The 23,523-nt window shown below is 36.5% G+C and overlaps 5 protein-coding genes, 1 long non-coding RNA gene and 2 other non-coding genes across 9 annotated transcripts; 4 read left to right on the top strand and 4 right to left on the bottom strand.

Moving 5' to 3' along the window:
• The first annotated feature begins 809 nt into the window (after positions 1 to 809).
• LOC105210258 (protein transport protein Sec61 subunit beta) lies at positions 810 to 1,765 on the top strand. Its single transcript, XM_011181078.3, has 3 exons — positions 810 to 971; positions 1,034 to 1,242; positions 1,577 to 1,765. Exons 1-3 carry the CDS (start codon positions 969 to 971, stop codon positions 1,662 to 1,664), a joined length of 300 nt encoding a protein of 99 aa, XP_011179380.1. The 5' UTR covers positions 810 to 968; the 3' UTR covers positions 1,665 to 1,765.
• LOC105210257 (uncharacterized) lies at positions 1,608 to 7,423 on the bottom strand. Its single transcript, XM_011181077.3, has 15 exons — positions 7,075 to 7,423; positions 6,836 to 6,888; positions 6,520 to 6,774; positions 6,376 to 6,459; positions 6,227 to 6,312; positions 6,068 to 6,169; positions 5,766 to 5,950; positions 5,454 to 5,559; positions 5,153 to 5,375; positions 3,554 to 5,087; positions 3,404 to 3,479; positions 3,164 to 3,335; positions 3,023 to 3,086; positions 2,676 to 2,953; positions 1,608 to 2,477 (listed from the first exon to the last, which is right to left on the bottom strand). The coding sequence occupies exons 1-15, from the start codon at positions 7,247 to 7,249 to the stop codon at positions 2,346 to 2,348; spliced, it is 3,525 nt and encodes a 1,174-aa protein (XP_011179379.1). The 5' UTR covers positions 7,250 to 7,423; the 3' UTR covers positions 1,608 to 2,345.
• A 273-nt stretch (positions 7,424 to 7,696) lies between these two features.
• On the top strand, positions 7,697 to 9,475 carry LOC105210255 (uncharacterized). The gene is made up of 7 exons (XR_851630.3): positions 7,697 to 7,915; positions 8,132 to 8,178; positions 8,368 to 8,437; positions 8,623 to 8,679; positions 8,854 to 8,916; positions 9,109 to 9,175; positions 9,373 to 9,475. It is a non-coding gene; the product is annotated as an uncharacterized LOC105210255 (long non-coding RNA).
• On the top strand, positions 8,218 to 8,300 carry LOC114803728 (small nucleolar RNA Me28S-Cm3227). The gene has a single exon (XR_003752163.1). It is a non-coding gene; the product is annotated as a small nucleolar RNA Me28S-Cm3227 (small nucleolar RNA).
• LOC114803729 (small nucleolar RNA Me28S-Cm3227) lies at positions 8,472 to 8,554 on the top strand. Its single transcript, XR_003752164.1, has one exon. It is a non-coding gene; the product is annotated as a small nucleolar RNA Me28S-Cm3227 (small nucleolar RNA).
• Positions 9,462 to 10,706, bottom strand: LOC105210256 (peptidyl-prolyl cis-trans isomerase E). Its single transcript, XM_011181076.3, has 4 exons — positions 10,399 to 10,706; positions 9,930 to 10,340; positions 9,699 to 9,871; positions 9,462 to 9,630 (listed from the first exon to the last, which is right to left on the bottom strand). Exons 1-4 carry the CDS (start codon positions 10,597 to 10,599, stop codon positions 9,486 to 9,488), a joined length of 930 nt encoding a protein of 309 aa, XP_011179378.1. The 5' UTR covers positions 10,600 to 10,706; the 3' UTR covers positions 9,462 to 9,485.
• A 1,471-nt stretch (positions 10,707 to 12,177) lies between these two features.
• LOC105210364 (coiled-coil and C2 domain-containing protein 2A) lies at positions 12,178 to 19,501 on the bottom strand. 2 transcript variants are annotated; one of them, XM_054234305.1, is made up of 11 exons: positions 16,307 to 19,501; positions 15,524 to 16,248; positions 15,226 to 15,458; positions 15,043 to 15,163; positions 14,803 to 14,977; positions 14,025 to 14,744; positions 13,731 to 13,969; positions 13,544 to 13,667; positions 12,994 to 13,225; positions 12,702 to 12,850; positions 12,178 to 12,559 (listed from the first exon to the last, which is right to left on the bottom strand). In XM_054234305.1, exons 1-9 carry the CDS (start codon positions 18,032 to 18,034, stop codon positions 13,031 to 13,033), a joined length of 4,260 nt encoding a protein of 1,419 aa, XP_054090280.1. In that variant the 5' UTR covers positions 18,035 to 19,501; the 3' UTR covers positions 12,178 to 12,559; positions 12,702 to 12,850; positions 12,994 to 13,030. The 2 variants fall into 2 exon arrangements, with proteins under 2 accessions (XP_054090280.1, XP_011179565.1); XM_011181263.3 differs by having other exon boundaries at positions 12,702 to 13,225.
• Positions 19,502 to 19,748: 247 nt separating this feature from the next.
• Positions 19,749 to 22,852, bottom strand: LOC105210253 (eukaryotic translation initiation factor 3 subunit B). Its single transcript, XM_011181074.3, has 4 exons — positions 22,655 to 22,852; positions 22,144 to 22,459; positions 20,530 to 22,082; positions 19,749 to 20,464 (listed from the first exon to the last, which is right to left on the bottom strand). Exons 1-4 carry the CDS (start codon positions 22,764 to 22,766, stop codon positions 20,376 to 20,378), a joined length of 2,070 nt encoding a protein of 689 aa, XP_011179376.1. The 5' UTR covers positions 22,767 to 22,852; the 3' UTR covers positions 19,749 to 20,375.
• Positions 22,853 to 23,523: the final 671 nt, after the last annotated feature.

Raw genomic sequence — 23,523 nt, 5'->3', positions numbered from 1 at the left:
AGCATATATAGAATGTGCGCTTTGTTACGATTTACCACACGAATCGGTTGAGTATAAGATCGAATATGCTTTTTGGTGTTATGTGGAATCTCACGAATGGTTAAGTACATATTTATACCGTAGAGAGGACTGGAGTTTGCACATTTTACTTAATACCTTAGTAACTTGAGCTATATATATATAACACAACATTGAATTACAAACATCGAGAGCCATTTTAGCTGCTTGCACTTTCATTTCATTTTATACATATACATTCATATGTACATACATATGTACAAATATGCAAAAAAGCATTGGAGAACGTCTCAGAATATTTGGGCAAAAATGTTTCTTTTCATGCAGCACACTACTCAGGCGCAGCATCATAGAATTATTGAATAATTATGACTAAATCAACAATGTATATATCAAATTCAATAAACTTACCCCTCGCTCACTCTGCATTTCCTCCATTACATAGTATTTCCGGCGGTAGCCACAGATTTTCCACCAATTTTACTTGAATACTTGAAAACACAATATTCAATTCGTAACTAAATGTTTTGTTCGCTGTATAAGACTACTTGGAAACAGATTACACCACTTTCCGATTTATTTGCACACAATTAATTAAATAATTGAATTGCTAACAAAATACGGTTCGAACAGACGCGCACCAGCGAAATTTATAAAACGTATTACCAACTGAGCGGCATCTTGCGTTTCATGCGGCAATTAATCTGCTGACGTTTTCGGTTTGACAGTTAAATGTAATAGCAGCCAACTTTCGTCGTCTACGTGGAAACGAATGGATTGCCGAATTGGAAAAAACAACGAAATCGACAAATCGACGACAACGAACTGTCACACACGTACGGCGAAATCTTTATTTTTTAAGCAGCAGTCAATTGGTTCGTTGTGATTTTCAGTTGGCCAGTTGTAAATACGTGTTTTCTATATAAAACTGCCAATAGTTAAATAACAAAATGGTAAATTAATTAATTAATAGAACAGTGAAAAGAATTTTTAGTATTAATTTGTATAATTGCAGCCTGCACCAGCAAGTTCAACATCCGTGGGCAGTGGCTCACGCTCGCCAACCAAAATATCAGCGCCACGCACTAGTGGTGCTGCTGGCACCAGCATAAAGCAAAGGAAGACCACAAGCAGCACCACAGCGGCCAGAAGTCGCACCACTGGTGGTGCTGGCACTGGTGGTATGTGGCGTTTCTACACCGACGACTCGCCCGGCATTAAAGTGTAAGTGTTTATGTGCCAACATGGCATTTTATGCTAAGCATAATTGGGGTCACTAATGCAACAATGTACAATTGGTGGACGTGTACTTTCTCTTTTGGTCTAAAATACAAATGCACTTGTTTTAATATAAAAAGTGATAAAAAAAGTAGTTGTTTCAAAGTTTTATAATAATTATTGATTTGTGGTTTTTACAAGTTCGTATAACTATGGTTTCAAAAAGTTTAATCTCAACATAAAAGAAAGATAATGTAAAATTTCAGTCTAAATGCTTTAGTAAATTAAAAATAGTTTTCAGTTCTTTATATTAATAAAATCTTAACTAATTTTATTGCAGTGGACCAGTGCCCGTGTTGGTGATGTCTCTGCTTTTCATTGCCTCCGTATTCATGCTGCATATTTGGGGTAAATACAACCGTTCTTAAGGAATCAGAAGAAACGATGTAGCAAAAGTATTGTGTGTACATAATGTCAACAGCGAACATACAACAAAAAAAAAAACAGCAAGCGTACACCTGTAGCAACATTTTCGGTTATTTGGCAATGTCGACGTCATCAGTGTAACAGAAAGAGATTAATAGTGGCCATAGGAAATATTGCTTATCTTAAGCTACTCATATAGCCACTTGCTGCTGTGTGCACACATTTATACTTTTGCCAGTTATTTCCAATGTACACTTTTGCTGTTAAGTTTAGTGAATAAGTTAATTTTCTACGGTTAAATTCAATTTCCATAACATTGCTGATTGCCATTTATTATTATTTGCTGCTAATTGAAAAAAAGTATGCAAACAAACCAAACTCATTCCACGATTAGATTTGGAGCAATATGTTTTCGATTAACTTTCATTTGCAATACGTAAATTTAAGCATTTAATAGTGCAAGAACATAACATTTGTTGTAAATGAAGGGAATTGTGTGGTTTAATTCTCGAACAATGTAAATTTGCATGCGCTTTCAAACAAACTTTGTGCATTATGTAAAATCAAAGATACATATTCAGATCTATTGTATACTTCGAGACAAATTTAAAATACATTAAGATAATAAAAAAAAACTAAAATAAATTAAAAATCATATTTTTCGTTTATTTCTGGAAATTAATTTATGAGTAACTTAGCGGACGTATTTCGTAAAGTAAATTTTTAACGTTCACCATGAGTTTCGGATCTTTGCAGCGATTGTCAATAGCGGAAACAAATGCAGACATAATGAGATGATGGAAGTCACAGTAATTCTAAAAGAATTTGAAACGAACAATTAACGAAATTGTAGAAGAAATATGATTTTTGTATTGCTGTTTAGCAACTGAGAACATTTCACAAATAATTAGGGAAATGTTGGCAGTTCCTGACCGGATATAAGCATATAAATCCGGTTCCGCGGTTGTCCAAATTGAAGAAATTATTTTATTGATGTATGCATTAATACTCACATCTATATTACGCCAAGTCAATGTGTAGTCCAGCAAGAATACATCCAAATTATCTGAACACAACTCTTTTATTTCCACAAAGGTGGAATTTTCCGGAGTTATATGCACTTGCATCATATTTTCTGGTGGATCACGACAATGTCCAAAGTTTAATATTATATCACGACGGTTAGCCAAACGATTCCAATCGGATCGTGTATATTTCAACATCAGACAATGTAACGCTATGCAAGAGTAGGTGTGTAATTCACAGGCTAAATGTTTCTCAGAAAAGTAACCTGTACAAATAAATACAAACAATGAATATGATAAAATACAAAAAGTGATATGAATGTGTGTAACATTACCATTCTCTATATAAAAGCGAGCATCATGATTCGAAAATATATTCAAAAAACGATCGTGGAAACGCTAAAGAGAAGATTGAAAGAAATTAATATGCTAATTAAAATATAAATGCATTTTTGTGACATAATTTTAACAACTACCTTTTTCAATTCCTTAAAGTCCGTTATTGGCTCTTTTATGTCCATATAAATTTTGCGATGCCGTACATAACCTTTTGTTGGTTCTGTTACATAACCACGATATCCTTGAGCTGAAATGTTAAGCACACATCTAACATATTGGGTCTCCAGTGTAAAAATTACTTCGCCTTCACTGTTAATTATGGATAATAGAAAAAAAATTATTGTATTTATCATATTTGTTATTTTCAGTGCGTCTACTTTTCCATGTCAGGTTCGACTCTCCAATCTTTAAAGGGGAAATGCTCGTATAACTTGTATGCCAAACCAATGGTACCTTGAAGTTCAAAAAGGCGCAAACAATTAACAACACTTTCTATTGCACTTTATATTTTTACATTGTATACACACCCAATCTATCAGTCCAAATGGTGATCTTATGTTTATCTTTTTCATATTGTGTTCTATTGATGTATTTAGTTGTCCAGTGTGCATACTGAAATGTTTTTTGCTTAACTTCATTTTCAGGTTCTGGCGCTTCCTCGGCCTCTTTAGATAGTTCTTCCTCCTCTTTTTCTTCTTCTTCTTCTTCTTTATCTATTTCTTTTTCCATCTCCTTTTCCATTTCCGGTTTTACGCTAACGTCCGAACGCAAACGCTCCTTATCTCCTTTACCCTTTAGTATATCTAAATCGCTCCAACGCGTTTTACGCTTCATAGATTTATGCCTTGACGTTTGTATACTTGCCGAGGATTGTGAGACAGTTGGTGTCTTCGAAAATGACTCTTCTGACCTGATAGTTTTCATTTTCTTCTTATGATCCTTAAATAAAATAGTGTTCATTTTCCGATCGGGAACTTGTAGTGTGTGCTTATAGCCGCTCTGATACGACGCCTTAATTTGGTCCAGTGTGTGTACCAAGTCGGAGAAACTCACTGGATACTTTGTACCTGAAAGTGTAATAGTATCTGTGTCCTTATCATGTATTACATATTCCATATGTATCTTTTCGAGACGTGGTAAAATTGGAAAAATGCGCTCAGGATTATTTTGGCCATCATACTGAAATTCCTTAACTGCCTCCAATTGTTCACTATCCTCGGAGACACGCTTTCGTAGCAATATACCACCCTTTTTTGGTTTGCCACGCTGTTCTTCGTTGGCTTCATCCTGCAATTCTACGGGAAACTTGAAAGACGATATAATTCTTGGTACACAATATCTTTGTATATTCCGTATTTGCACCAAACTCAAGGGCAAATCCAAAATAAAATCCTCAATCATCGTAGAAGTGACTGATGGATGCATCTGCTGTTGTGGTGATATGGAAGTAACCAACGATGCAATCGATGGACGAAATATATTCGAAAACGAACGTTTCGTGCGCACCGAAAGATTGGAAGAGGATTGTCGGGGCGTATATGAAAGATCCACCGAAGGATTAGTGAACGTTGTGCTGCCACGATCTTTCGACATTGCTTTGTTTTGATCATCAACGGGTAGCGATGGATTTACTCTATGTATATCGACGTTGGACAATTTTTCCGTGACATAGCCAACTAAATCATCTTCGTAATGACATGCTAATGGCTCACCACCCCATAAGCATAAATATTCGGGCAATTCAATTGTTATCACAAAATTCGGACTATCACAATTCTGTGGTGGCGGCATAAAGAGTTCACTTAATTCGGCCGCCGTTAGACGTGCCACGCTGCGCCTAGATATTGCCGAAGTACGTACAAACGATGAACTGGAGCGTAGCGACATTCGTGAACTAGCTGGCGGTAAAACTTCCTCTGCTATGACGTCTTTAATAATTTCCAAATCGCCATTATTCTCATGCCATGTCATAGTGAAATCGTTGAAGTTGTAATGTATAGGCTTCTTAACAAAATACAATTGATATATGCCACCAAGTATTGAATATTTTTTTAAATTTATCTATAATGGAGAGAAAGTAATTCATTAATTATTGTTATATTAATACTTTATTATATTAATATAACCTCATCATGTTCCAATTGCAACGAATCTGGATTGTAAATATTGTTTATGAAATTGTTATAACGTTCATTTTCCAATTGTAAAAAGTCCTCCCAGATATCCGGAAACGTATTATCGGTTATTATAGGCGGTTCTTTTGGCAGCTTTATAAGTTTCGGCTCTTTCTTTTTGTCATCATCTGCAGACTTGGATTTCTTTAGCATTTCCAGCTGTTCATTTAGCGCGCTAAAATTAAGAAATATATATATGTATATTTAAGAAAAATATTTCCAAAAAAGATTTAGTATTCTAGTATCGACTTACTGCACTTTACTCTCATATTCGGCGCGTCGCTCCATCAATTTCGTGCGCACTTGATTTTGCAAATCCACTTGTAGGAAATGTTCATGCACCAAACATTCGTGTATATCTGGGAAAGTACGAAAAATCAATAATATATATTTTAAATAAAAAAAATATAAAAAAATAAAAAGGTAATAATAATTGTATAAAAAATATATATTTAAAATATATATATATATCTTTTTTATATTATATTTTTTATTATATTTTTTTTTTTTATATAAAAATTATATTTTTTTATTATTTTTTTTTTGTAATCTTTATATTCTATACCCGGTATGCCAGCGGTCAAGTCTTCCACAACATCTTTTATATCCTGCTTAAAGCTCTTTGCATTCTCACTAAATGGATCGAATAAGAAATGTATGCCTCTTATGGTAAGGTTTTCTTTTAATATAGAGTAGGGCAATATGATTTTAACTTTAAGTTTATGTAAATTTGCCTCAATGCAAGGTACACTATGAATTGAAAAAATATAAATAAAATATGAGTAGTAAAAATACGAAAAAAAAAATTGAAAAATCAAAAATTAAAAAAAAATTTTAAAGATTATGTATTCAAGTGCTCATACTCACTCTAGAAATCGAAAGAGTATAGGCACATTTTTTAACGTCCAAATGTGTATGCCAAAGTTGTCGCATTCATAACAATATTCAGCTGTGGTGGCATTCACTGATCTGTTATTATTACATTAACACTTTAATTGCACTTTAATTGCTAATTAGAAAACTTACTCCATATAGGAATCTTCGGATGATAATATACGATATGCATAGTGATCGAAATAGTGCTCTATTTCCTGATAAGCCGCTTTCTTTTGCTGTAAAATTAATAATATATTTTGTTTAACTGTGTTTTCTTGTCTTTAATAATTTCAACGTACATCTAAGATATCGCGCAAAATACGTATCGGCGCTTTCACTGTTTTTGTATCATCATCGCCATAATAATCGATACTCTTTATAACCTACAATATCAATATTGAATAAAGAAGTTGAAAATTTATAAAGTTATTTGTGCAAATTACTTTTAATAGTAAATCGATGTTGGCTTTGTATTCATCTCCGAAATTGGGACGAATTTCTTTAATTAATGCCCGGCGCGTCATATCCTTGCCATATATGTCCTGTGACAATACACTACGCTCATCCACCGACAGCAGCCAATCAATTGTTTTCTCCGTATTGAAACGATCGAAAAACTTCAATTTCTCAAAGAACAAACGTACAGCTGGTGGTATATATGGTTTTGGCAGACCATCACAAAGTAAATAGTTTTGCCACTATATAGAGGGAGCGCAAATGATAAGTATATATTAAAATACAATTAATTTGCAAACAAACTTTCTCTATCACATCCTCGCCGTGTTTTAGTTCTTCCACTTTCAGGAACGCCTCTGTTCGATGAAAAAAATGGAAAAATTATTACACATATTTTTGTGTTGTTGTAGTTAGAACTATGTTTTGCTGCCGGATTCAATATACTTAACAAATTTATGTCTATTAAGGACTATTCCATATAATTAGAGCACAAAGAGCCTCTCCTTTATCCATATTAGCTGAAGCGTATACTCTCCACTTACCATCGATGAAGGATAGACATGTTCGCAAATCCGCTAAACGCATTGCATATTTGGCATCGCGAGTTTGTTGTTCCTCCGGTGTTAGTATTGTGTATTCCTTTTCCACTTTTATTGGCTTAGTTCCTTTTCCGGTTGATTTTCGGTTCGATTTTAGGCTCGATTTTCGTTTTACCATCGTTCTCGCGCCTTATATTTGTTACTTCGGGTTTAGTGTTATTGGAAAAAAGTTCACTTAAATTTTACAATTAAGAAGTTTTTTATGTAATAAAAAAAAATATTTTTTGTAAAACTGTCTTATTATTGATATTTATCTTTTTTTTTTAATTTTGAGTTTTGACAATTTGAAAAGAAAAGCAGTCAAATAAAAAAAAACATTATACCAGATGTTCCATTAAGTAAATATATATAAAATTCAAAAATTATTATAAAATTATTCAACATTTTTTAATTTAATTTTTTATTATATTTTCTCAAAATAATAATTTATTTTACTTTTAATAAAAATGTATATTTGATACAATAAGTTCCACAACAATTTGGAGACTTCCAAACACATACAAATGTTTTCTATTTTTACGCAAGTGGCAACTACGCCATGGCGGCCATTGTCACCTTCGTGCTGTACTTTTGAAATTCGTTCATTTTGCTGTCGGATTTGGAAGAACGTACTTCATCACTCCTCAATTGGAAAAAAATTAAAAAAAATTCTTAACTAAAATGGCTGTTTCTAATAAAATATTATTAAAAACTTGTTGCCATAAATATATAGCAACTAGAATTTGCATAAGTTGAGTAATATTTGAAGCGATGGCGCTGAAAATAGCTGATAAAGTTAGCCCAGGTAAGTTTTTTTATGCAAATTTGTAGATCATGCCAGTGATCTGATGATTGTTCTCGTTCTGAAAAAGTGTTTTACATTTAAATTTCACGATTTACTTGTAAGCATTTATATTTTTGCGGATAGATAAGAACGGCCAGCTGAGTTTTTTCTATTCAATAAATTGATTTTAGTAGCGTTATGAATATGTTCTAAGTATGCTTTATTTTAATTTTGCAGGCGGCTGAGGTTTTATTGAACAAAATGCTGAAAATATCCTAATGAAGGTAAATATTGAATGTAATTATATATTTACGGTTGTTTAAATTCGAATGATGATAAGTTTAATCATAAGTAAAAAATTGCTGATTTACAACTTAAAATTAAACCAAAAGGATTCTGAAATAAATAACTTAACCTTCTTATGGGAAATAAAATTTGGTTCTTTATTAATACATGCATTTTATTTCTTTTAGAGGTTAAACAACCGATCAAGCGACTGAAAGTTGCTGAAATTTAAGTAATCTGCAGCAGTTTTTAAAATAGGTTCGTATAAAATTATTTTTCTCTATTAATTTTAGTATTTAAATGATGATAAAATGAAGCTGATTAAAAGTCATGCTGAATACACACATTAATTAACCAAAAGGATTCTGAAAATACTCTAAACTAATATTGATATTGTTTCAAATATCGAATGCTTATTAATATATTTATTTTTTTAATTGCAGTTGTCAATGACTCGTAGTGAGAATGGCTGAAAGATGTTTATTGCGGATACCCGAAAGGTCAGTATTTATATAATTTAGTAAAATTATGCATTTAAATGATGACTCATATAGTATAGTTCATTTGAAACATACATGTAACCAATTTTTCTAACTGAAAATATTAGATATCATTACAATGTCGCATATTAATTACTTTCGAAAACTAATTTTCAATTTTTTCATTTGTTATAGGTTTTCTGAAAGCTGGAAGGCTGTACATAACATTTTATTCACCGAAATATTCACAAAAGAAAGGTGTGTATTGCGCTCTATACTATTTATATATTTTCGTTCATTTGATGATTTATCCTCACTCAGGATCCCTCTTCTGAGTCGAACCCAATTTAAAAATCATGCTGTTCACTTTTTAACTGATATTAATGTTATCATAATATAAACGAAATGTGAAAATTTCTTTATTAACAAGCTTCTTTTCTTTCATTACAGCTAAAAACAGGGTAAACATGGAAAGGATTTGCACGAATTGCATATTGGAAATATTTCCATACCAAAGGTAAGTTTGATCGAATTTCACAAATAAAACAAATCATTAAATGATGATTTATCCTCACTCAGGATCCCTCTTCTGAGTCGAACCCATTTAAAAATCATGCTGTCCACTTCTTAACTGATTCATTATTTCAAAAAACTTAGTTTTTTTAATAAAGACTTCCAAAATGGCTAATATCAAACTAATCTCTTCTTTTGCAGATGTGCTCTTATAACTTCTTTGGATGGAAACGTTTTTAATTTTGTGTATAAACTAACATAATCAAATGAAACTGAATAAAAATAAAACATTTTTAAACTAAAATATTTTTTATTTATTTTAATTCGCCACATGAATAGATTACAATTTTCTGTGTTGTGGTACCCGCTTTGCTGCCACATCGTTCCATCTTTCGCACGACATCAGCTCCGCTTATTACATGTCCGAACACCACGTGTTTATTGTCTAGCCAATCAGTTCTATATATGTGATATAAAAAGAAATTGATACACTTGGGAAAAATATGCAGTTGGGGAGAAAAACTCACTTAGTTGTGCAGATGAAGAATTGTGAACCATTTGTATTGGGTCCGGAGTTGGCCATTGACAGCGTTCCGAAACCATTGTGTTTGAGCGTGAAATTTTCATCTGCAAACTTCTTGCCATATATAGACTTGCCGCCAGTGCCATTATTATTAGTAAAATCACCACCTTGGCACATCTACAGTTAAATTGATTTTGTATTTTATGGGATTATTGTTGCATTTGCATTTACTTACGAATTCTGGTATGACACGGTGAAAAGTACTACCTTTATAGCCGAAGCCTTGCTCATGCGTACAGAGCGCACGAAAATTTTCCGCCGTTTTCGGCACAACGTCGGCGCGCAGTAGCATTATAATGCGTCCTATATCATGACCACCTATTCGTATGTCGAAGAAAACTTGTGGATTACGTTTCTCTGCTTTCTCAATAACCACCGGTCCGCTAGGTTTGCTGGCAGGTGCATCTGCACTCTCGGTATTTGCGCCAACTTCAGTGTTTTCAGCTTCGTCGTCTTTTAGTGTTGCGCCCGCATGTTTCTGCAACCAATCGTCGTCGGCCCAAACTGGCTTGAAGCTTCCCTCCTTAATGCGCACTGGCTTGGCGAGATTTACACGTATCGTCCGACCGCAAAGCTCGGAGTCATTCTAGTAATTAATTTTAATGTAATTTATGTTAAGCAGTAGGTTTTGACTTGAAACATACCATATTATCTATCGCTGCAGCGGCATCCTCCGACATTTCATATTCTATAAAGGCGAATCCACGATGCTTTTGCGACTCATAGTCGACCGGCATTTGTATGTCGGCGATATCGCCAAAAGGTATGAAGGCATTATTGAGTAGCTTCTCCGTCACCTCATCTGCTAATGCGCCGACGTAAATAGTACGTTTATCGTTGGACATGTTGTAATTTATTAATAATTTCACTCAACATTCATTTGTATCAAAAACTAATGTAACAAGCAAGCACAAACGTAAACAAAAACTGTGTGCTATTTCAACTGTCAGTGCAATGTCATATTTCTACGATTCTCGAAAAGATGCTGTTATGTTGCCGTAAAGTGGAATTTCTAATTTCGGGGCAATTACTTTTGGTTTTCATGAAATATTTATTGTAACGCAAATTGCAAAAACAAATATAAATGTTTTGTAAAAGAGTCATATTTAATACCCCTGCATATTTTTCCAGCACGGTGAATATAAAGATGTAGAACCATATTCGCTGAAATATTTTGCCATTAATTTAGTCATGGCAACTCTGATGCAGACATTTTGAAAAATGACAATGAATTTTTAAAAGAATTTGTCTGGTGTTCGTATTTATTTCAACACTGGCTAAATAAATATTTAAATAATAGCATAAACAGTGAATAAAGTAAAGAAAAAGTAAATATCGAGAAGTTTTGGAGCAGAAGACAACGCACTTTTAATTTGCAGCCCACGAAACTGAGTAAATCCCAAACTTCCGGTTTTAGGTGTTTAAATAGTTGATATTTGCAGAGCACAATTGTCTATATACACATTAATGTATTTACTAATGTTAAGCTGAGGTTTAAAAATAACAAAGTTCATAGTTTACGTTTCAACATTTTTAGTCAGTTTTCTGGTCTATCAATTTGTATTTATTAATGTGTATTTTTGTTTAAATTCATTCATATATTAACAATATGATTTTATACCAACGTTCTAAAACTAATGCAACATTTATATTAAGTATATATAAAAATTATAAATTATAACTAAAAATAATTAAAATAATGTATTTCTAGGTAAATCTTTCCATTTGTAAGTTGTTTGTTGCGTTATCTTGTTGCCAGTTGCCATGTAGGACTAACTTTATTAGCGTTTTTGTCATGCTGGGAATATAACTAATGGTAAATATAATAACTGCGGCGCCAAGAAGTAGTAGAATATCTAGAAGTATAAAAAATAGTGATAAATTGATTTTGATAACATTTGAAAATATTGTGATTTAATTTAAAAATTATTGCTATCTAAATATTTTGAGAAATTAGTGTTAATAATATAAAATTCAATTTTGTTATGTAAAATAGTTGGAATGCTCTTTCAATTTAATATCAGTGATTATGTCTTCAATTTTAATTATTCGCAAATCCAATTGATAACGCTTTATAAGTCGGATTAAATGAATACTTAATATTATCAACTTTTATTTTATAGCTTTTTAATGATTATTAGGCGTCAACGGATAATCTCCGGCAATTAACTTATAAAATGAATATTTGTTTGTACGCAGAACAGACCAATGTGTGTTAAATCAAAAAAAGCTACTGTAATTTATATTTATGAAAAATTATAAATTTATAAAAATTATTTAATTTTTTCTAAACCAAATATAACTTACGCGAAAATACACGCTCCCATGGCTCACAAATCGAAATTTGTGTATTCAGTTCGTAGAGCATAAACAGCCATTTGATATAATCTACGATTTTTTGGAAAATATTTTGAGATTTTAAAAACATTACAAAGTGTTTATTTCAAAATGTACACTGTTTAAAAAATCACAACACTCAAACGCAGAAAATTATTGTTTTTCAATAACGTTGCCGCTTAAATATTAAGAAAAGTTGTGGAATTCCACCAAATTAATTAATCATGCTTTGCGATCTCTACTATATTCCGTATTATTCCAATGCCTCAACGCAGTGCAGTTAGCTAGTCCAAATGTCTAGAATTTCGATATGAAGCGTTAAATGAGTATGTTGTTAGCACGCACCCTTTCAAAGACAAACTGTCCAATGTTTAATAACTACATTGTGATAATAACGCCTGAACTTATCAAAATTCCAACTATTCGTACACATGTACCCTGATTACCGGCTTCTGGTGCGCATCGTTGCTATAATAAAAGGAAAATAATACAATACCAAACTAGCGGCGTTATCGTTAGATCAAGGTGGCTCATATATTTTGTATCATAAGCGTTTATAAACAAAACAAAATAAAAAAAAATTTAAATACATACATACATATGTACCCACCATTGCGATTATGTCAGCGTAAGGTGTTCCCTGATTCATTTTTATGGCGCAGACCTTATCGCTTGCCAGGAACTATATTTTTTTCATCAATAATAGAAGATACACACGATTTTTGCAAATTCATTGCTGTTGTAATTTGTTGTTGTAGGCTTAAAATAAATTTTTATTCATATATCAGTAAAGGAAGAGTAAAAAAAAACAAATAGTTTAACATTAAAAATGAAAAACAAATTATATATACAGATAAAGTACACTAAGTCCGCTTCGCACAATTATACACACATATATATACATTAGAAATATGTATTTTAGTAAAGCCCCCTTAACTCCTAGTTAAACCGATTGGGTATCAACGATATCAGAAATATCCACACAGAGAGCACATCGTTTGGATAGATGTGTATGTGCGTTGCCAAGCAAAACTCCACACGTTTGTCCGAATTCAAATGTATGCCTGTGGACTTTATGCGTTCGGAAATCGATGTGAGATTTGTATACGGAAAGTTGAGCGCATAGCCATAGATCTGTAAATATTAATAAAAGGAGTTTATAGGAACTACCATAATGTGCATGAGGTGTTTGCAAAACTCGATCGAAACTTTTTGAAGAACCGACTTATGGACAGTTTTGTAAGAGAATGCTTTTGAAACTTTTGAAACTTTAAACACAAATTCAAGCTTGTTTGCAACGAGTTGTGTGATTCCATATATGTATATATGTACATAGCTTTCATTACTTCTATCAAGATTTTATGAACGAACGGAACAACAAAATCCTAACCTCACAAAACTGTCCATAAATCTGTTCTTTTGAACTATACTTATAAGTGGAAATTTTGTTACTTTATAGCTTGGGAACTCAGCCGCTACTTGGTCCGTGTACTTAGCTTCGGTGTACGAGCCATTATCGGAAATACATAGTTGCTCTAGATCCTGAAGTATGCTTTGAAGACGTGGCTGAAAGGCGCTGAGCAAAAATTTGAAAGATAGTAAACTATAAATTATCAAATGAGTTGTTCTATCAAATTACCGATTCCAAATGGTCTTACGCATAGTGCGCCACGAATTGATTTTCTTCATTATTTTACGCTCAATATTGCGTTTCAACTCGAAAGTGTTGAATGAGAGCTGGTAGGTATAATTCAGCTTTTGTACACCGCCCAAAGGCGCAGGATTGCGCTTAGAGAAGGCCGGCAGCCAGCAGGATGTGTCATTCAAATTGAAGTTGGTCATTGTGACACGCGCCTCAGACTGTATGTTGCAATATAGCTGTAACGGGTTTTATGAAGATTATTGCTCAAAACCTACATTAAATACCACTCACATTATCCGGCGCCACTACAATACAAATCTTATAGAGCGGACAGAAGACATCGCGTGTGCCAAAACGTTTGCCCGTATAGGGATCGATAAGCAAGAGCTCACCCTCCTCACTTCTATAGAGCACAAACGCACACTCACCGTACGTGGTAGCATGACCGAGCACGAGCCAACAGTGGACACCAATGCCGAGCAGAAAATTACACAACAACACGCCAAGATCCTTCAACGTACACCAATTAGTATCCAGCACACATTGATTATTCAACCAAATGCCATCGAAACATATGCATGGATCGTAGGTCTTCAGCACGTTTAAGAGCGCGACGAAGCGGCAAGCCAACTCGAACTTCTGTTCGCTCACCTCCAGTGGCAGCGGCACCGGTTCCAAGAGACGCGTCAAGCACACGCGTTTACCCTCTGCCGTGCAAACTAACGGTTCAATGTAGCGCTCTGGATGCAGCTCTTGCGCTTGCAGTGACCATTGTTGCAGTTGCTGACGTATATCTCTCAGTTCGGCACATTCCAGACTAGCGGTGCTGATGCGTGGCAGCGTAACATGCGGCTCAATGCTAATGTAGAACCAAAGGCGCACCGTTTCTTTGATTTCCGGAAACTGTTCCATCGAAATGCTCATGTCAGCTTGTGAGGTTATGTGCTCCAGTGTTGGTTGTTTGTAACCAAGTAGCACTTTGGGTGTATTCAGCTCGATTACGCCATCAAGCTGTGGACCAAAATTTAGTGCATGATTAAAACTAAATAGTTTGTTGGACCGGACCCACCTTTTGTTGTGCGAGTAGCGTGTGTATGGGGAACCGATATTCACCCAACCAATTAGTTTGTATGCGCTGATAAATGTCCATATTGCGCACGCTAAGATCATCGTTGACATGGTTCTCGATCACTTCGTCGAATAGTGATATCTTGAGATCGTCGCGTAGATCGGTCAAACTGCCGCTATACGCAGAAGCATCTGAATGAATACAATGTTTTGAAAATATATATTTCTAGTGTTAATATACCTGAACTGCAAAATGAGCTGTTCGTTCCATGTCGGATTTGAACCCTCAACCGTTAGCGAGCGACAAAACTTGTCTTTGTAACTCAATACTATGAATGGACGCACATTGGAGTATTTATAAACTGAAATATAGAAGTAGCTTTGGAACTCTGCAGTCAAAAATATTTGAATTCTCAAAACTTACGCTGTGACACGAACATATTTGGACTCTCATTGCTGGGTTCTTTACTCTCGTTATCCGACGAGTTCGGTATACGCACGGGTATACCGGTAGCGCGCACGATATTCAAAACGATCTTGTAGTTCTGACTAGCATCCATGTCCAAAGCGTACGCGCGTGACGTACTTGATTGCGTGGGTGTTGCGCTCAGCGTACGTTTGGGATTGAAGATCAAACTTAAAGCCTGAAAGAAGGTGCTGTGACAAGCGTAAAGGAAATATAATTATTTATAATAATATCAAGCGTGACCACCATTACACACCTCCAACTGGCAGGCACATCGCCGATTAGCAATTCTTCCGCGTTCGCCGAGGCAATGTTCAAACGCGCGTATTGGCTGCGTATCGCCTCATAGAGTTGCTTGAGATACTTTTTACCCTCGTGTTTATGCAAATCTATGGGGTCCATCCAATCGCCCGCTTCAATGACCGCCTCCTCCTTGTCAGACCAGTCGAATTCGAGCTCATTATCAAGCGCCGCAATGAAGCGTAGATCGCGCGTGCGCGCATCGTTTTTCTGATAACGCGAGCGCAGCAACTTAAAGCGTCGATTGTGCTCCAACTCTTCGATGGGGCAAAACTGCAACAGCTCCTCTTCAAAGGTGCAGGTGTTAAGTGATGTTGGCGCAGGTACGTCCAACTCACTTGCTACTTCATCGTTATCAGTATGCTGCGCGTGATCGTCCAATTGCGCTAAGAGTTGTTCGGCATGGAACTCACGCGCATTTGCTTGACTCCCGGGTGAGCTTTGTAGTGATACAGTGGGGCTGTTGTTGTTGGCAGCAGTTGGCACATACCAGCGAGCGCTTAGGTCCACTTGCTCCTCACATTGAAAGCGTATTGTGAGACGGCCACTGACATTTATGGACTTCTGCGCTGTAAAAGATATGCGTTGCTCCTCTGTGTCGGCCGTGTGCAGCGCTTGCGGTATTGGCACCGATATATCGACAACTTTGCGCGCCGATTGGAGACGGAATTTTTCGTAAAGCTGGCAAAGGTGTAGCGTTATAAAATGTAAAAACAGTTATATATAAATATTTATTTACCGCTACTCTTATATCCTTCGGCATGCGTCGCTCCAAAAATATACCAAAAATTTCGTTCATCGGTATGCGTAAATCGGGTTCAATGCGATAACTGCGCGTCGCGCTCACAAACTCACCGTCGAAATAAATTTTCATGTAGAAACTTTTTAATCGTTTCAAACCGGGCAGATTGTAAAACTCGCTCTCGCAGACGCGGTGCAGTTGTACATTGATCTTCGGTTCACCTTGTGCGCCCAAACACTCTGCCAACTTGGCGCGTAACTCGGTCGAGAGCTGTGTGATATCCGGTTTACGTGGCTTAATCGGCATTTCAGCTATATCCGCTTTGCGGTCGCGCGCCTTCCACAAACGTTTAGCGCGATAATAAATCTCCAACTCCTCGCGATAGATCTCATTCAAGTCCGTCTCGAAGCGTTCGGCCCAACGTTGTGCTTCCACGGGCGCGTTTGTCGCATCCTCCACATGAATACGTAGCTTGAAGCGCGTACATTGATAGTCTTGTGTTTTACGTTGTTGCTTGAGCCGCTTCCAAGTGTCGAGTATTTCTTTGAGCAGCTGCTTAGATTGCGCCTCCTCCTCATAAAGCCTGTTGCGTAACGCCCGCACGCTCAACAATTGATCTTCCAGTTTGCGCGCACGTCGCTCAATTGTGCGCGCCGACTCCGGTTCCGCGCTGCTCTTTGACTCGCGCTGCAGCAGCTCATTGACCACACGACGTTCGGTCTGCAGTTGTGCACGTAACTTTTCACAAACGCGTTGCTGTTGCCGCTGCACATGCTGCTCAAAGAGTTCTTCCAACGCGTTGGCAAGTCGATGTTCCTCCGACAAATGCCGATGGTTCGTGAATAGTAGCTCCTTCAAGTAGATGCGCACAAACTTTCTTGTGGGTATCTCGTCTGGTTGACGTGTCGGTACGCAGAAAATAGGGTGGAATTTGTGAGCGCAAAAGCTACGATAAAGTGTACGATCCTTCATGTATGGCGACCACATTGCGTGTGTTAGCTGCTCCACAACTGCTTTAGAAATGGGTTCATCTCTCGCTCGCTGTTCTGCTTGATGTCGGTTCAGCATGCGACAGATGTTAGGGCTCAATACTTGAGGCTTTCCCTTACTATCCATTTTGCCAAGACTATTTACAGCCAAGGCGATTTCCGACGTGAGTTCCGTCTGTGGCTTGAAAAGCAAATTGGCATCTGGTATAAATATTTCACTCGCACTCAATTGCACGACCACATCTTCGTCAATTTGTATATAGGTGGAAGCGGTGTGTTCCCGCTGCTGTGTAGAAGTCGGTGAAATGGTCTGCTCGCTGCCATTAGTCACATTTTCCTCCTCCTCGTCGGCGCTTGTGTACACTTCCTGCGCTTCATCGCTCTCCCCAGTCCTCACACTGTCATCATCCAGACTGGCTTCCTCAACACTTTCGTTCCTCAAATCCTTCCTACGTGTTGCAATACTCCCGGTTGTTAGCAGTTCTTCCTCGCTGGTGCGGCAAAAGAAATCTAAACTCAGCGTTAGCTCATCTTTTCGATGTGTCTGTGGACTGCTGTCGATTGAGAGACTTGTGTTCTCCAACAAAACTTGTACTTCGCGTTCATTATCCTGGTACTCACGTGTGGGTCGTGATTTACAACGTTTGGATTTTGTGCGGTTCGCCTGCTTCTGCGTGTTCTTCCGAAGATTATGTTTAGCTTTTTTCTTTCCAGTTTGAGTGAGTGGACCACTCATTATAATTTTTTTTATGTTAATTTTATAAGATTAATTTAAGACTCATGAATGTCACAAAAATGCTACGATTTGTGACTTTTGTGTTCTTAGTGAAGAGTTTGCCCGGCTTCGGGTGTTTCCAAGGCAACCAAGTGGTACAACTAAAAGCAAGTATTGTTGGGGTTGAAAGTTTGAAAGTGTTTCATATGGGTTTTCACCATAGATATGTGAAAATTTATTAAAAATGATGGACTTAAATTTTGTAACATCTATTTGTATTCTCCTTAAAATTGATTTTGGTTGATAAGTTATAAAGCAAGAGTTGAGACAGAAAGTGAATGAAAGGGTGTTTATGTTTGATATAACAAGGTCGTTCCTTCATAGGCTATCTTCTATATTAAACCAAGCTTTCGCGAAATTGATGGATCTTTACATCCGCGATTGTTAGTGATTTAATTTCCACGACATCATTAACAAGCCCTCGAGACATTACTCCAGTGTGAGCTGCTATTGACAATCATTGACTCCTTTTTCACGGCAATCAGGTCTACATAACTAGAATCGACCAGTATTTATATTCATTCAAGCACTGTTAACTCTACAGTATCTCGGCATATTATGGAGGGAATGTTTTCTCCCGCTAGGATAAGCTAAAATTTTTGATACAGCGACAGGTCTCGCGGAGGATCCCACTTGGACAGCTAAAGGTGGCAGTCCATTGTGATGCCAGAAGACTCCTGTGTATGAATCGCAAAGAAACTCTTTGAGCCTATCACGAATTTTATGAGGCGGCTAACTTCGAATCCGACAAGTTCGTATGATCCGTTTAAAGTATGTCTACCGAGATGTTCCAACTTCAGTCTTGCGAACGCTGGACAGTGGAGTAGGAAATGCCTATATGCTCGCCTTCCTCCATACAGATATGGCACTTTCATTATGGCAGGATTCCTAACCTCATCGCATGTATGCCTATTCCATAGTGTTCGGTGAGTACTCCCACTACTTCGGAAAGGTGAACTTTTTTTAAGTGCTCGTAGTTCCACCGACCCCTTACGCTCCACTCTGGACCAAAAGGGTCAGTTTTGGTTGTTAACCGAGGTTTACCAAGTTCGCGAGAGGTCCAGTAATCCAGTGGTCGGTACAACGGAGCGCTGACTCGTTCACAGCATGGTGAAATAGGACCACGTGTGCCCCTTCTTGCGAGTTTATCCGCTCTGCAGTTACCAGCGATTCCGCTACAACAACAAAATTCTTCTCTATTCATTCACACTTCCCCTGCATTGATTTAACATACTACTAAACTTTGGTCCATATAAACCATAAAACTCATTAGTACGTTTAAATATAAGTTTCCTTCATGAAAAAATACAAATCTTCTCCACACTTCCCCTCTTATTTGCATACCAACAAACTTGTTCCCCTTGACTTGAGTTTCTTCACGTCATTTGCATACTAAATAATTAATAAAAGATTCGCAATTTCGTTGGTTTTCGCTTTTCTTTTGCTTATGGCATACAAATATAATGCAAATTTATATTTAATTTTGTTAAAAATCAGCATAATGAGTACAGCATAACTACCAGTAAAGACATTCACTAAATTTGTTAACATTTTTTTTTGTTTTTGTTATAAGCAAACGACTTGCTATATGTATGTATATATGTATGTATGTATGTTGGTACGCTTTCTACGTACTCAAATAAAGTTAATTACAATGCTAAATAAAATAACAAAATCGTATTTGTATATGTATATTTTGATTTTTTGTTAAAATGAATTTCAAATCCTATATATTGTAAAAAAAAATACTATGCAAAACAATAGTTAGAGTGGGTAGTAGGTTGGCTTAAAAACGGTTGTGCAGTTATTTGTTTGCTTTACTGTTAGCTAATTTTAATTAGAGAAAAATACAATTTAAATTTCGAATAAGTCTAGTATAGAATATTTTATTTAAAAGTAAAAAAGAAAGACGCTGTTGTAGACGCGTCACTTACGCGTGTAGCGTTTCGAGTAGGTATGCCAAATGCGTTTGAAAGAAATCTAGGTAAAATAGTTGTAAAAAAAAAAAACAAGCGCGTATAGCGTGTCTCCTGCGCTTTTTGTTGTGAACTCTTTGTTGGCTTGTTTTGCTACGGTTTTTGTTTGTTTGTTTGTTCAATCAATTTTCTTCAATAAATATTGTATTTTTTGTTTAATTTTTAGCTTAAATACAATGTTTATATTTATGTATACGTAAATGATGTTCTTGTCGTATTTAGTTTGTTGTTCTTGTTTAGTAGAAGATAGCTACGCCTTTGTGAGCGTAATGTCGGCTGGGCAAAGGCGTATGCTTTATGGGGAAAACGGCACAACTGTTGTTCGACTACTCGAGCACAGTTACTTCTTCCTTGACTAAAAATTCAACGATTTCCTCATCAACTTCCTCTGTATCCAAATTATCGGTGTCGAAATCTGTAAGGAAGAGCATAAATATTGAATTTCATGAAAGAAAGGGAACTTTAGCATTTGAAACTTACGATTTCTGAGCTGTAGGCGGCGGCTCTTTTGCTCCATCCATTCGGCAATGCGCTTGTTGCGGTACTCCATGAATTGTTCACGCAATTGTGCGCGTTTCTCGAGCAATTCCTTGGAGGCACGTGTCAAACGTAAGCGATCCTTCTGCTCGAATATTGGGTAGTATTTCTTCAAGTTCTTCTTGATGTCCTTCTGTTGTGCTTCCGACAGCAAAGTAGGTGGACGTGGACGCCATAGAAATTGTACGAAATTCTTCAATATAGTACGTCTGATGATGCGTCCCTGGAAGGTGTACATGTTGAAACCGGTATCTTCTTTGACCTTCCACGCTGAGACGCCAGTCACAACATAACGGCCAGTGGGGTCCCACTCAACTTCAGATGCACGGAAATGATCGGGCGATGCAGTGATAATAAAGTCATTGTTTGTGTCCACAAACTCAAAAGTGCCCATCGAAAGGTTGGCCATAACAATGAATTGGCCACGTGGCGACCAGAACAAGTGCGTGCATGACTTCTTCTCCAACTTCTTGACCAGTGAGGGTTTCACACCTTTGTTTACTTCGTAGAAACTCACATTGGCGTTGCTTTGTTCACCATGTATGATGGAGAACTTATTGCCAACGGGCTCCCATGCGAAGGCGAGTATCAATTCGCGTATTTCCACAGAATCTACAGGGATTTCTTTTTCGCGCATGTGGAAGATTTCGAAATTATAGAACATACCGAGGAATTTGACATCCAATTCTTTCTTGTCCTTCTTCAATTTCGAGTAGCGATCGACTTTAACGCACAGGTAGTCACCCGATTTTTGCCAGTGCAATTTGCAGTCGGCCACATGGAAAAGATTCTTATTACGGATTTCGCGTTTCTTGGGAATCTCCATAAGTGTCACACGCGCAGGAATTTGATTTTGTTCTTCTACCCAGTAGGCGATTACATTGTCAGTGGGAGACCACGAGAAGCCGCGTATACCGGGAATCTTAATTGACTTAAGGTCGAGCAGGTAAAAAGATGGTGTTTCGTAGATGTGGATTGAATTATCACCCATACGTGCAACGTATTTATCATCATGCGACCAACGGAACATAGATAAAACAGACATGCCATCAGCGACGAACGAACGCTTCTCAACGCCGGTACGGATATCCCAAATGATAACCTTCTGGCCAGTTGGTGTTGGACCGTAGGTGACAAGATAGTTTTCACAAGGTGAGAACTCTACGAACTGTGTGTTTGGATGCGGGAATTTCTGTATCTTTTGGAAGCTGCTACCACCCCAAATGGCCACACCGGGTTTGTGGAATGTTACCACATATGTACCAAGTGGTGACCACTTAACAAAAGTATCAGTGAAACGGTCGCGAGCCTCCAATTCATTGGGCTCAGGCAGTGTGTTCTGCCAAAATGAAACTTGTACAGAGTTGGGTGCGGTTTCAGCAGCTACGCTAAATTGGTCATAAGCATCTGGATCATTGATGAAATTGTATAAATCGTTCTGAACTTTGAAGGGTTGTTGAGTTGGTGGTTCCCACTTTTCCGGTATGTTTTCATACCTAGACAAATAGATATTGTAATTTTATGTAGACTTCCATGAATAATGCCAAAAATACTTACTTCTGGAAGTCAGTGAACAAATTAACGGCGAATGTATGATTCTTATCAAGTCGATGATTGTTTAGTGATTTCACAGCCTCTTCAGCCATGCTGCCGTTTTTGTATTCCATAAATGCATACCCCTTTGTTTTGCCCTCCTCGTCAACTGGGAAAACAACATTTACGATTTCACCGCAATGTGAAAACAATTTCTGAATAACAGATTTCAATTTCTCCAAACGAGATGGTTCTACTTTTGGTATGTTGTCCACAACAACAACGCTTTCTACACCATCCGTCTCTAGAGGACGCTGTGCCAACATATTGGCCAACAGCTCTGAAAATTAAATAATAGTCTTATGAACACCAAACGAAACATCATCATTTAATTTAATTTTGCACAAATGTCAAAATTATTCAATTTTCTTGGCATTTTTGCCACATTTGAGGTTATGTTGCATATACGGTGCTTGGCGTGCAAAATCACTCATAGCACATAGCAGCGGCGCAGTGGTGCTGCGCTGGCACTTACCCTCATCGGGAATATCGTCAACATAGCCCTCTGGATCTTCGAAATTTGGCTCCTCCTCATAGTCGCCATCATTGCCATCGGCTCCGTACTCCTCACTTTTCTTTTTAGCCATATTTTAAACACAGAATTTGCACTTTTTCTGAAATTTCCGACCGCCTTAAGTCATCAAACGTACGCACACCGAACGAAAAGAAATAGCAAAGATGACATGATACGAAACTCTTTATTCTGAGAGAGCGCTGTAAAAATCCACATTTTTTATAACATTTGACAATGATCCCGCTATGTAAAAAAATAAATTGGGCATTTTAGAAATAACTTTTGGGTATTTTAACTTTTAGATACTATTTTTAAATGCTCTGTTCCCTATTAGACCTATATCATATATATACTAACTTAAATATATTTATATACTAATTATAAATAATTAAGAAAATAAAAACATGATTTTTTATAAATTCATGCAACAAAATATATTAATTTATTAACATAAAATATTTTTATTTTATTTTATTTTATTAAAGCTTACATAATAAAATAAAATATATAATATATTAAATATAATGATGTCATTTGATATATTAGATGTCATTTGTAACAAATAATAGCAAAAAAAATACTTTCACACAGTTTAATATTATCAGTGTATTTCCCTAAAATTATATTTCGCACTGCTTTTGTCATATACTTTTACCGGTATTACTTCTGGCATCCCGCCTTTTCTGTCAAAAATTCCTTCAACTCGCATTGCTACCAACTTAAAATGAGAGATCAGGGAATTTGGTTTGAGGGAAAATGAGAGAGTTTCGTATCATGTCATCTTTGGAAATAGTAGAGAGTAGAGTATTGTTGCTGTTAAGTTGGCTGCA

The sequence above is a fragment of the Zeugodacus cucurbitae genome, chromosome 6 (genome assembly GCF_028554725.1).
Source record: "Zeugodacus cucurbitae isolate PBARC_wt_2022May chromosome 6, idZeuCucr1.2, whole genome shotgun sequence".
NCBI classification, from domain to species: Eukaryota; Metazoa; Arthropoda; class Insecta; order Diptera; family Tephritidae; genus Zeugodacus; species Zeugodacus cucurbitae.
This window is presented reverse-complemented; position numbering and strand designations above follow the sequence as displayed.

Coding starts and splice junctions, on each gene's coding strand:
- LOC105210257 (XM_011181077.3), bottom strand. CDS start 7,249: ATGGTAAAACGAAAATCGAGCCTAAAATCGAACCGAAAATCAACCGGA. Junction 5,560..5,765: donor CTTGACCGCTGGCATACCGG/GTATAGAATATA, acceptor GTACTTTCCCAG/ATATACACGAATGTTTGGTG. Junction 3,087..3,163: donor ACTTTAAGGAATTGAAAAAG/GTAGTTGTTAAA, acceptor TCTTCTCTTTAG/CGTTTCCACGATCGTTTTTT.
- LOC105210258 (XM_011181078.3), top strand. Junction 1,243..1,576: donor GACTCGCCCGGCATTAAAGT/GTAAGTGTTTAT, acceptor ATTTTATTGCAG/TGGACCAGTGCCCGTGTTGG.
- LOC105210256 (XM_011181076.3), bottom strand. CDS start 10,599: ATGTCCAACGATAAACGTACTATTTACGTCGGCGCATTAGCAGATGAG. Junction 10,341..10,398: donor CTGCAGCGATAGATAATATG/GTATGTTTCAAG, acceptor ATTAATTACTAG/AATGACTCCGAGCTTTGCGG. Junction 9,631..9,698: donor TTCTTCATCTGCACAACTAA/GTGAGTTTTTCT, acceptor TCACATATATAG/AACTGATTGGCTAGACAATA.
- LOC105210364 (XM_011181263.3), bottom strand. CDS start 18,034: ATGAGTGGTCCACTCACTCAAACTGGAAAGAAAAAAGCTAAACATAAT. Junction 15,164..15,225: donor AAATATGTTCGTGTCACAGC/GTAAGTTTTGAG, acceptor TCTATATTTCAG/TTTATAAATACTCCAATGTG. Junction 14,978..15,042: donor CAGCTCATTTTGCAGTTCAG/GTATATTAACAC, acceptor TTCTGCGTATAG/CGGCAGTTTGACCGATCTAC.
- LOC105210253 (XM_011181074.3), bottom strand. CDS start 22,766: ATGGCTAAAAAGAAAAGTGAGGAGTACGGAGCCGATGGCAATGATGGC. Junction 22,083..22,143: donor TTGTTCACTGACTTCCAGAA/GTAAGTATTTTT, acceptor CTATTTGTCTAG/GTATGAAAACATACCGGAAA. Junction 20,465..20,529: donor CCGCCTACAGCTCAGAAATC/GTAAGTTTCAAA, acceptor TCTTCCTTACAG/ATTTCGACACCGATAATTTG.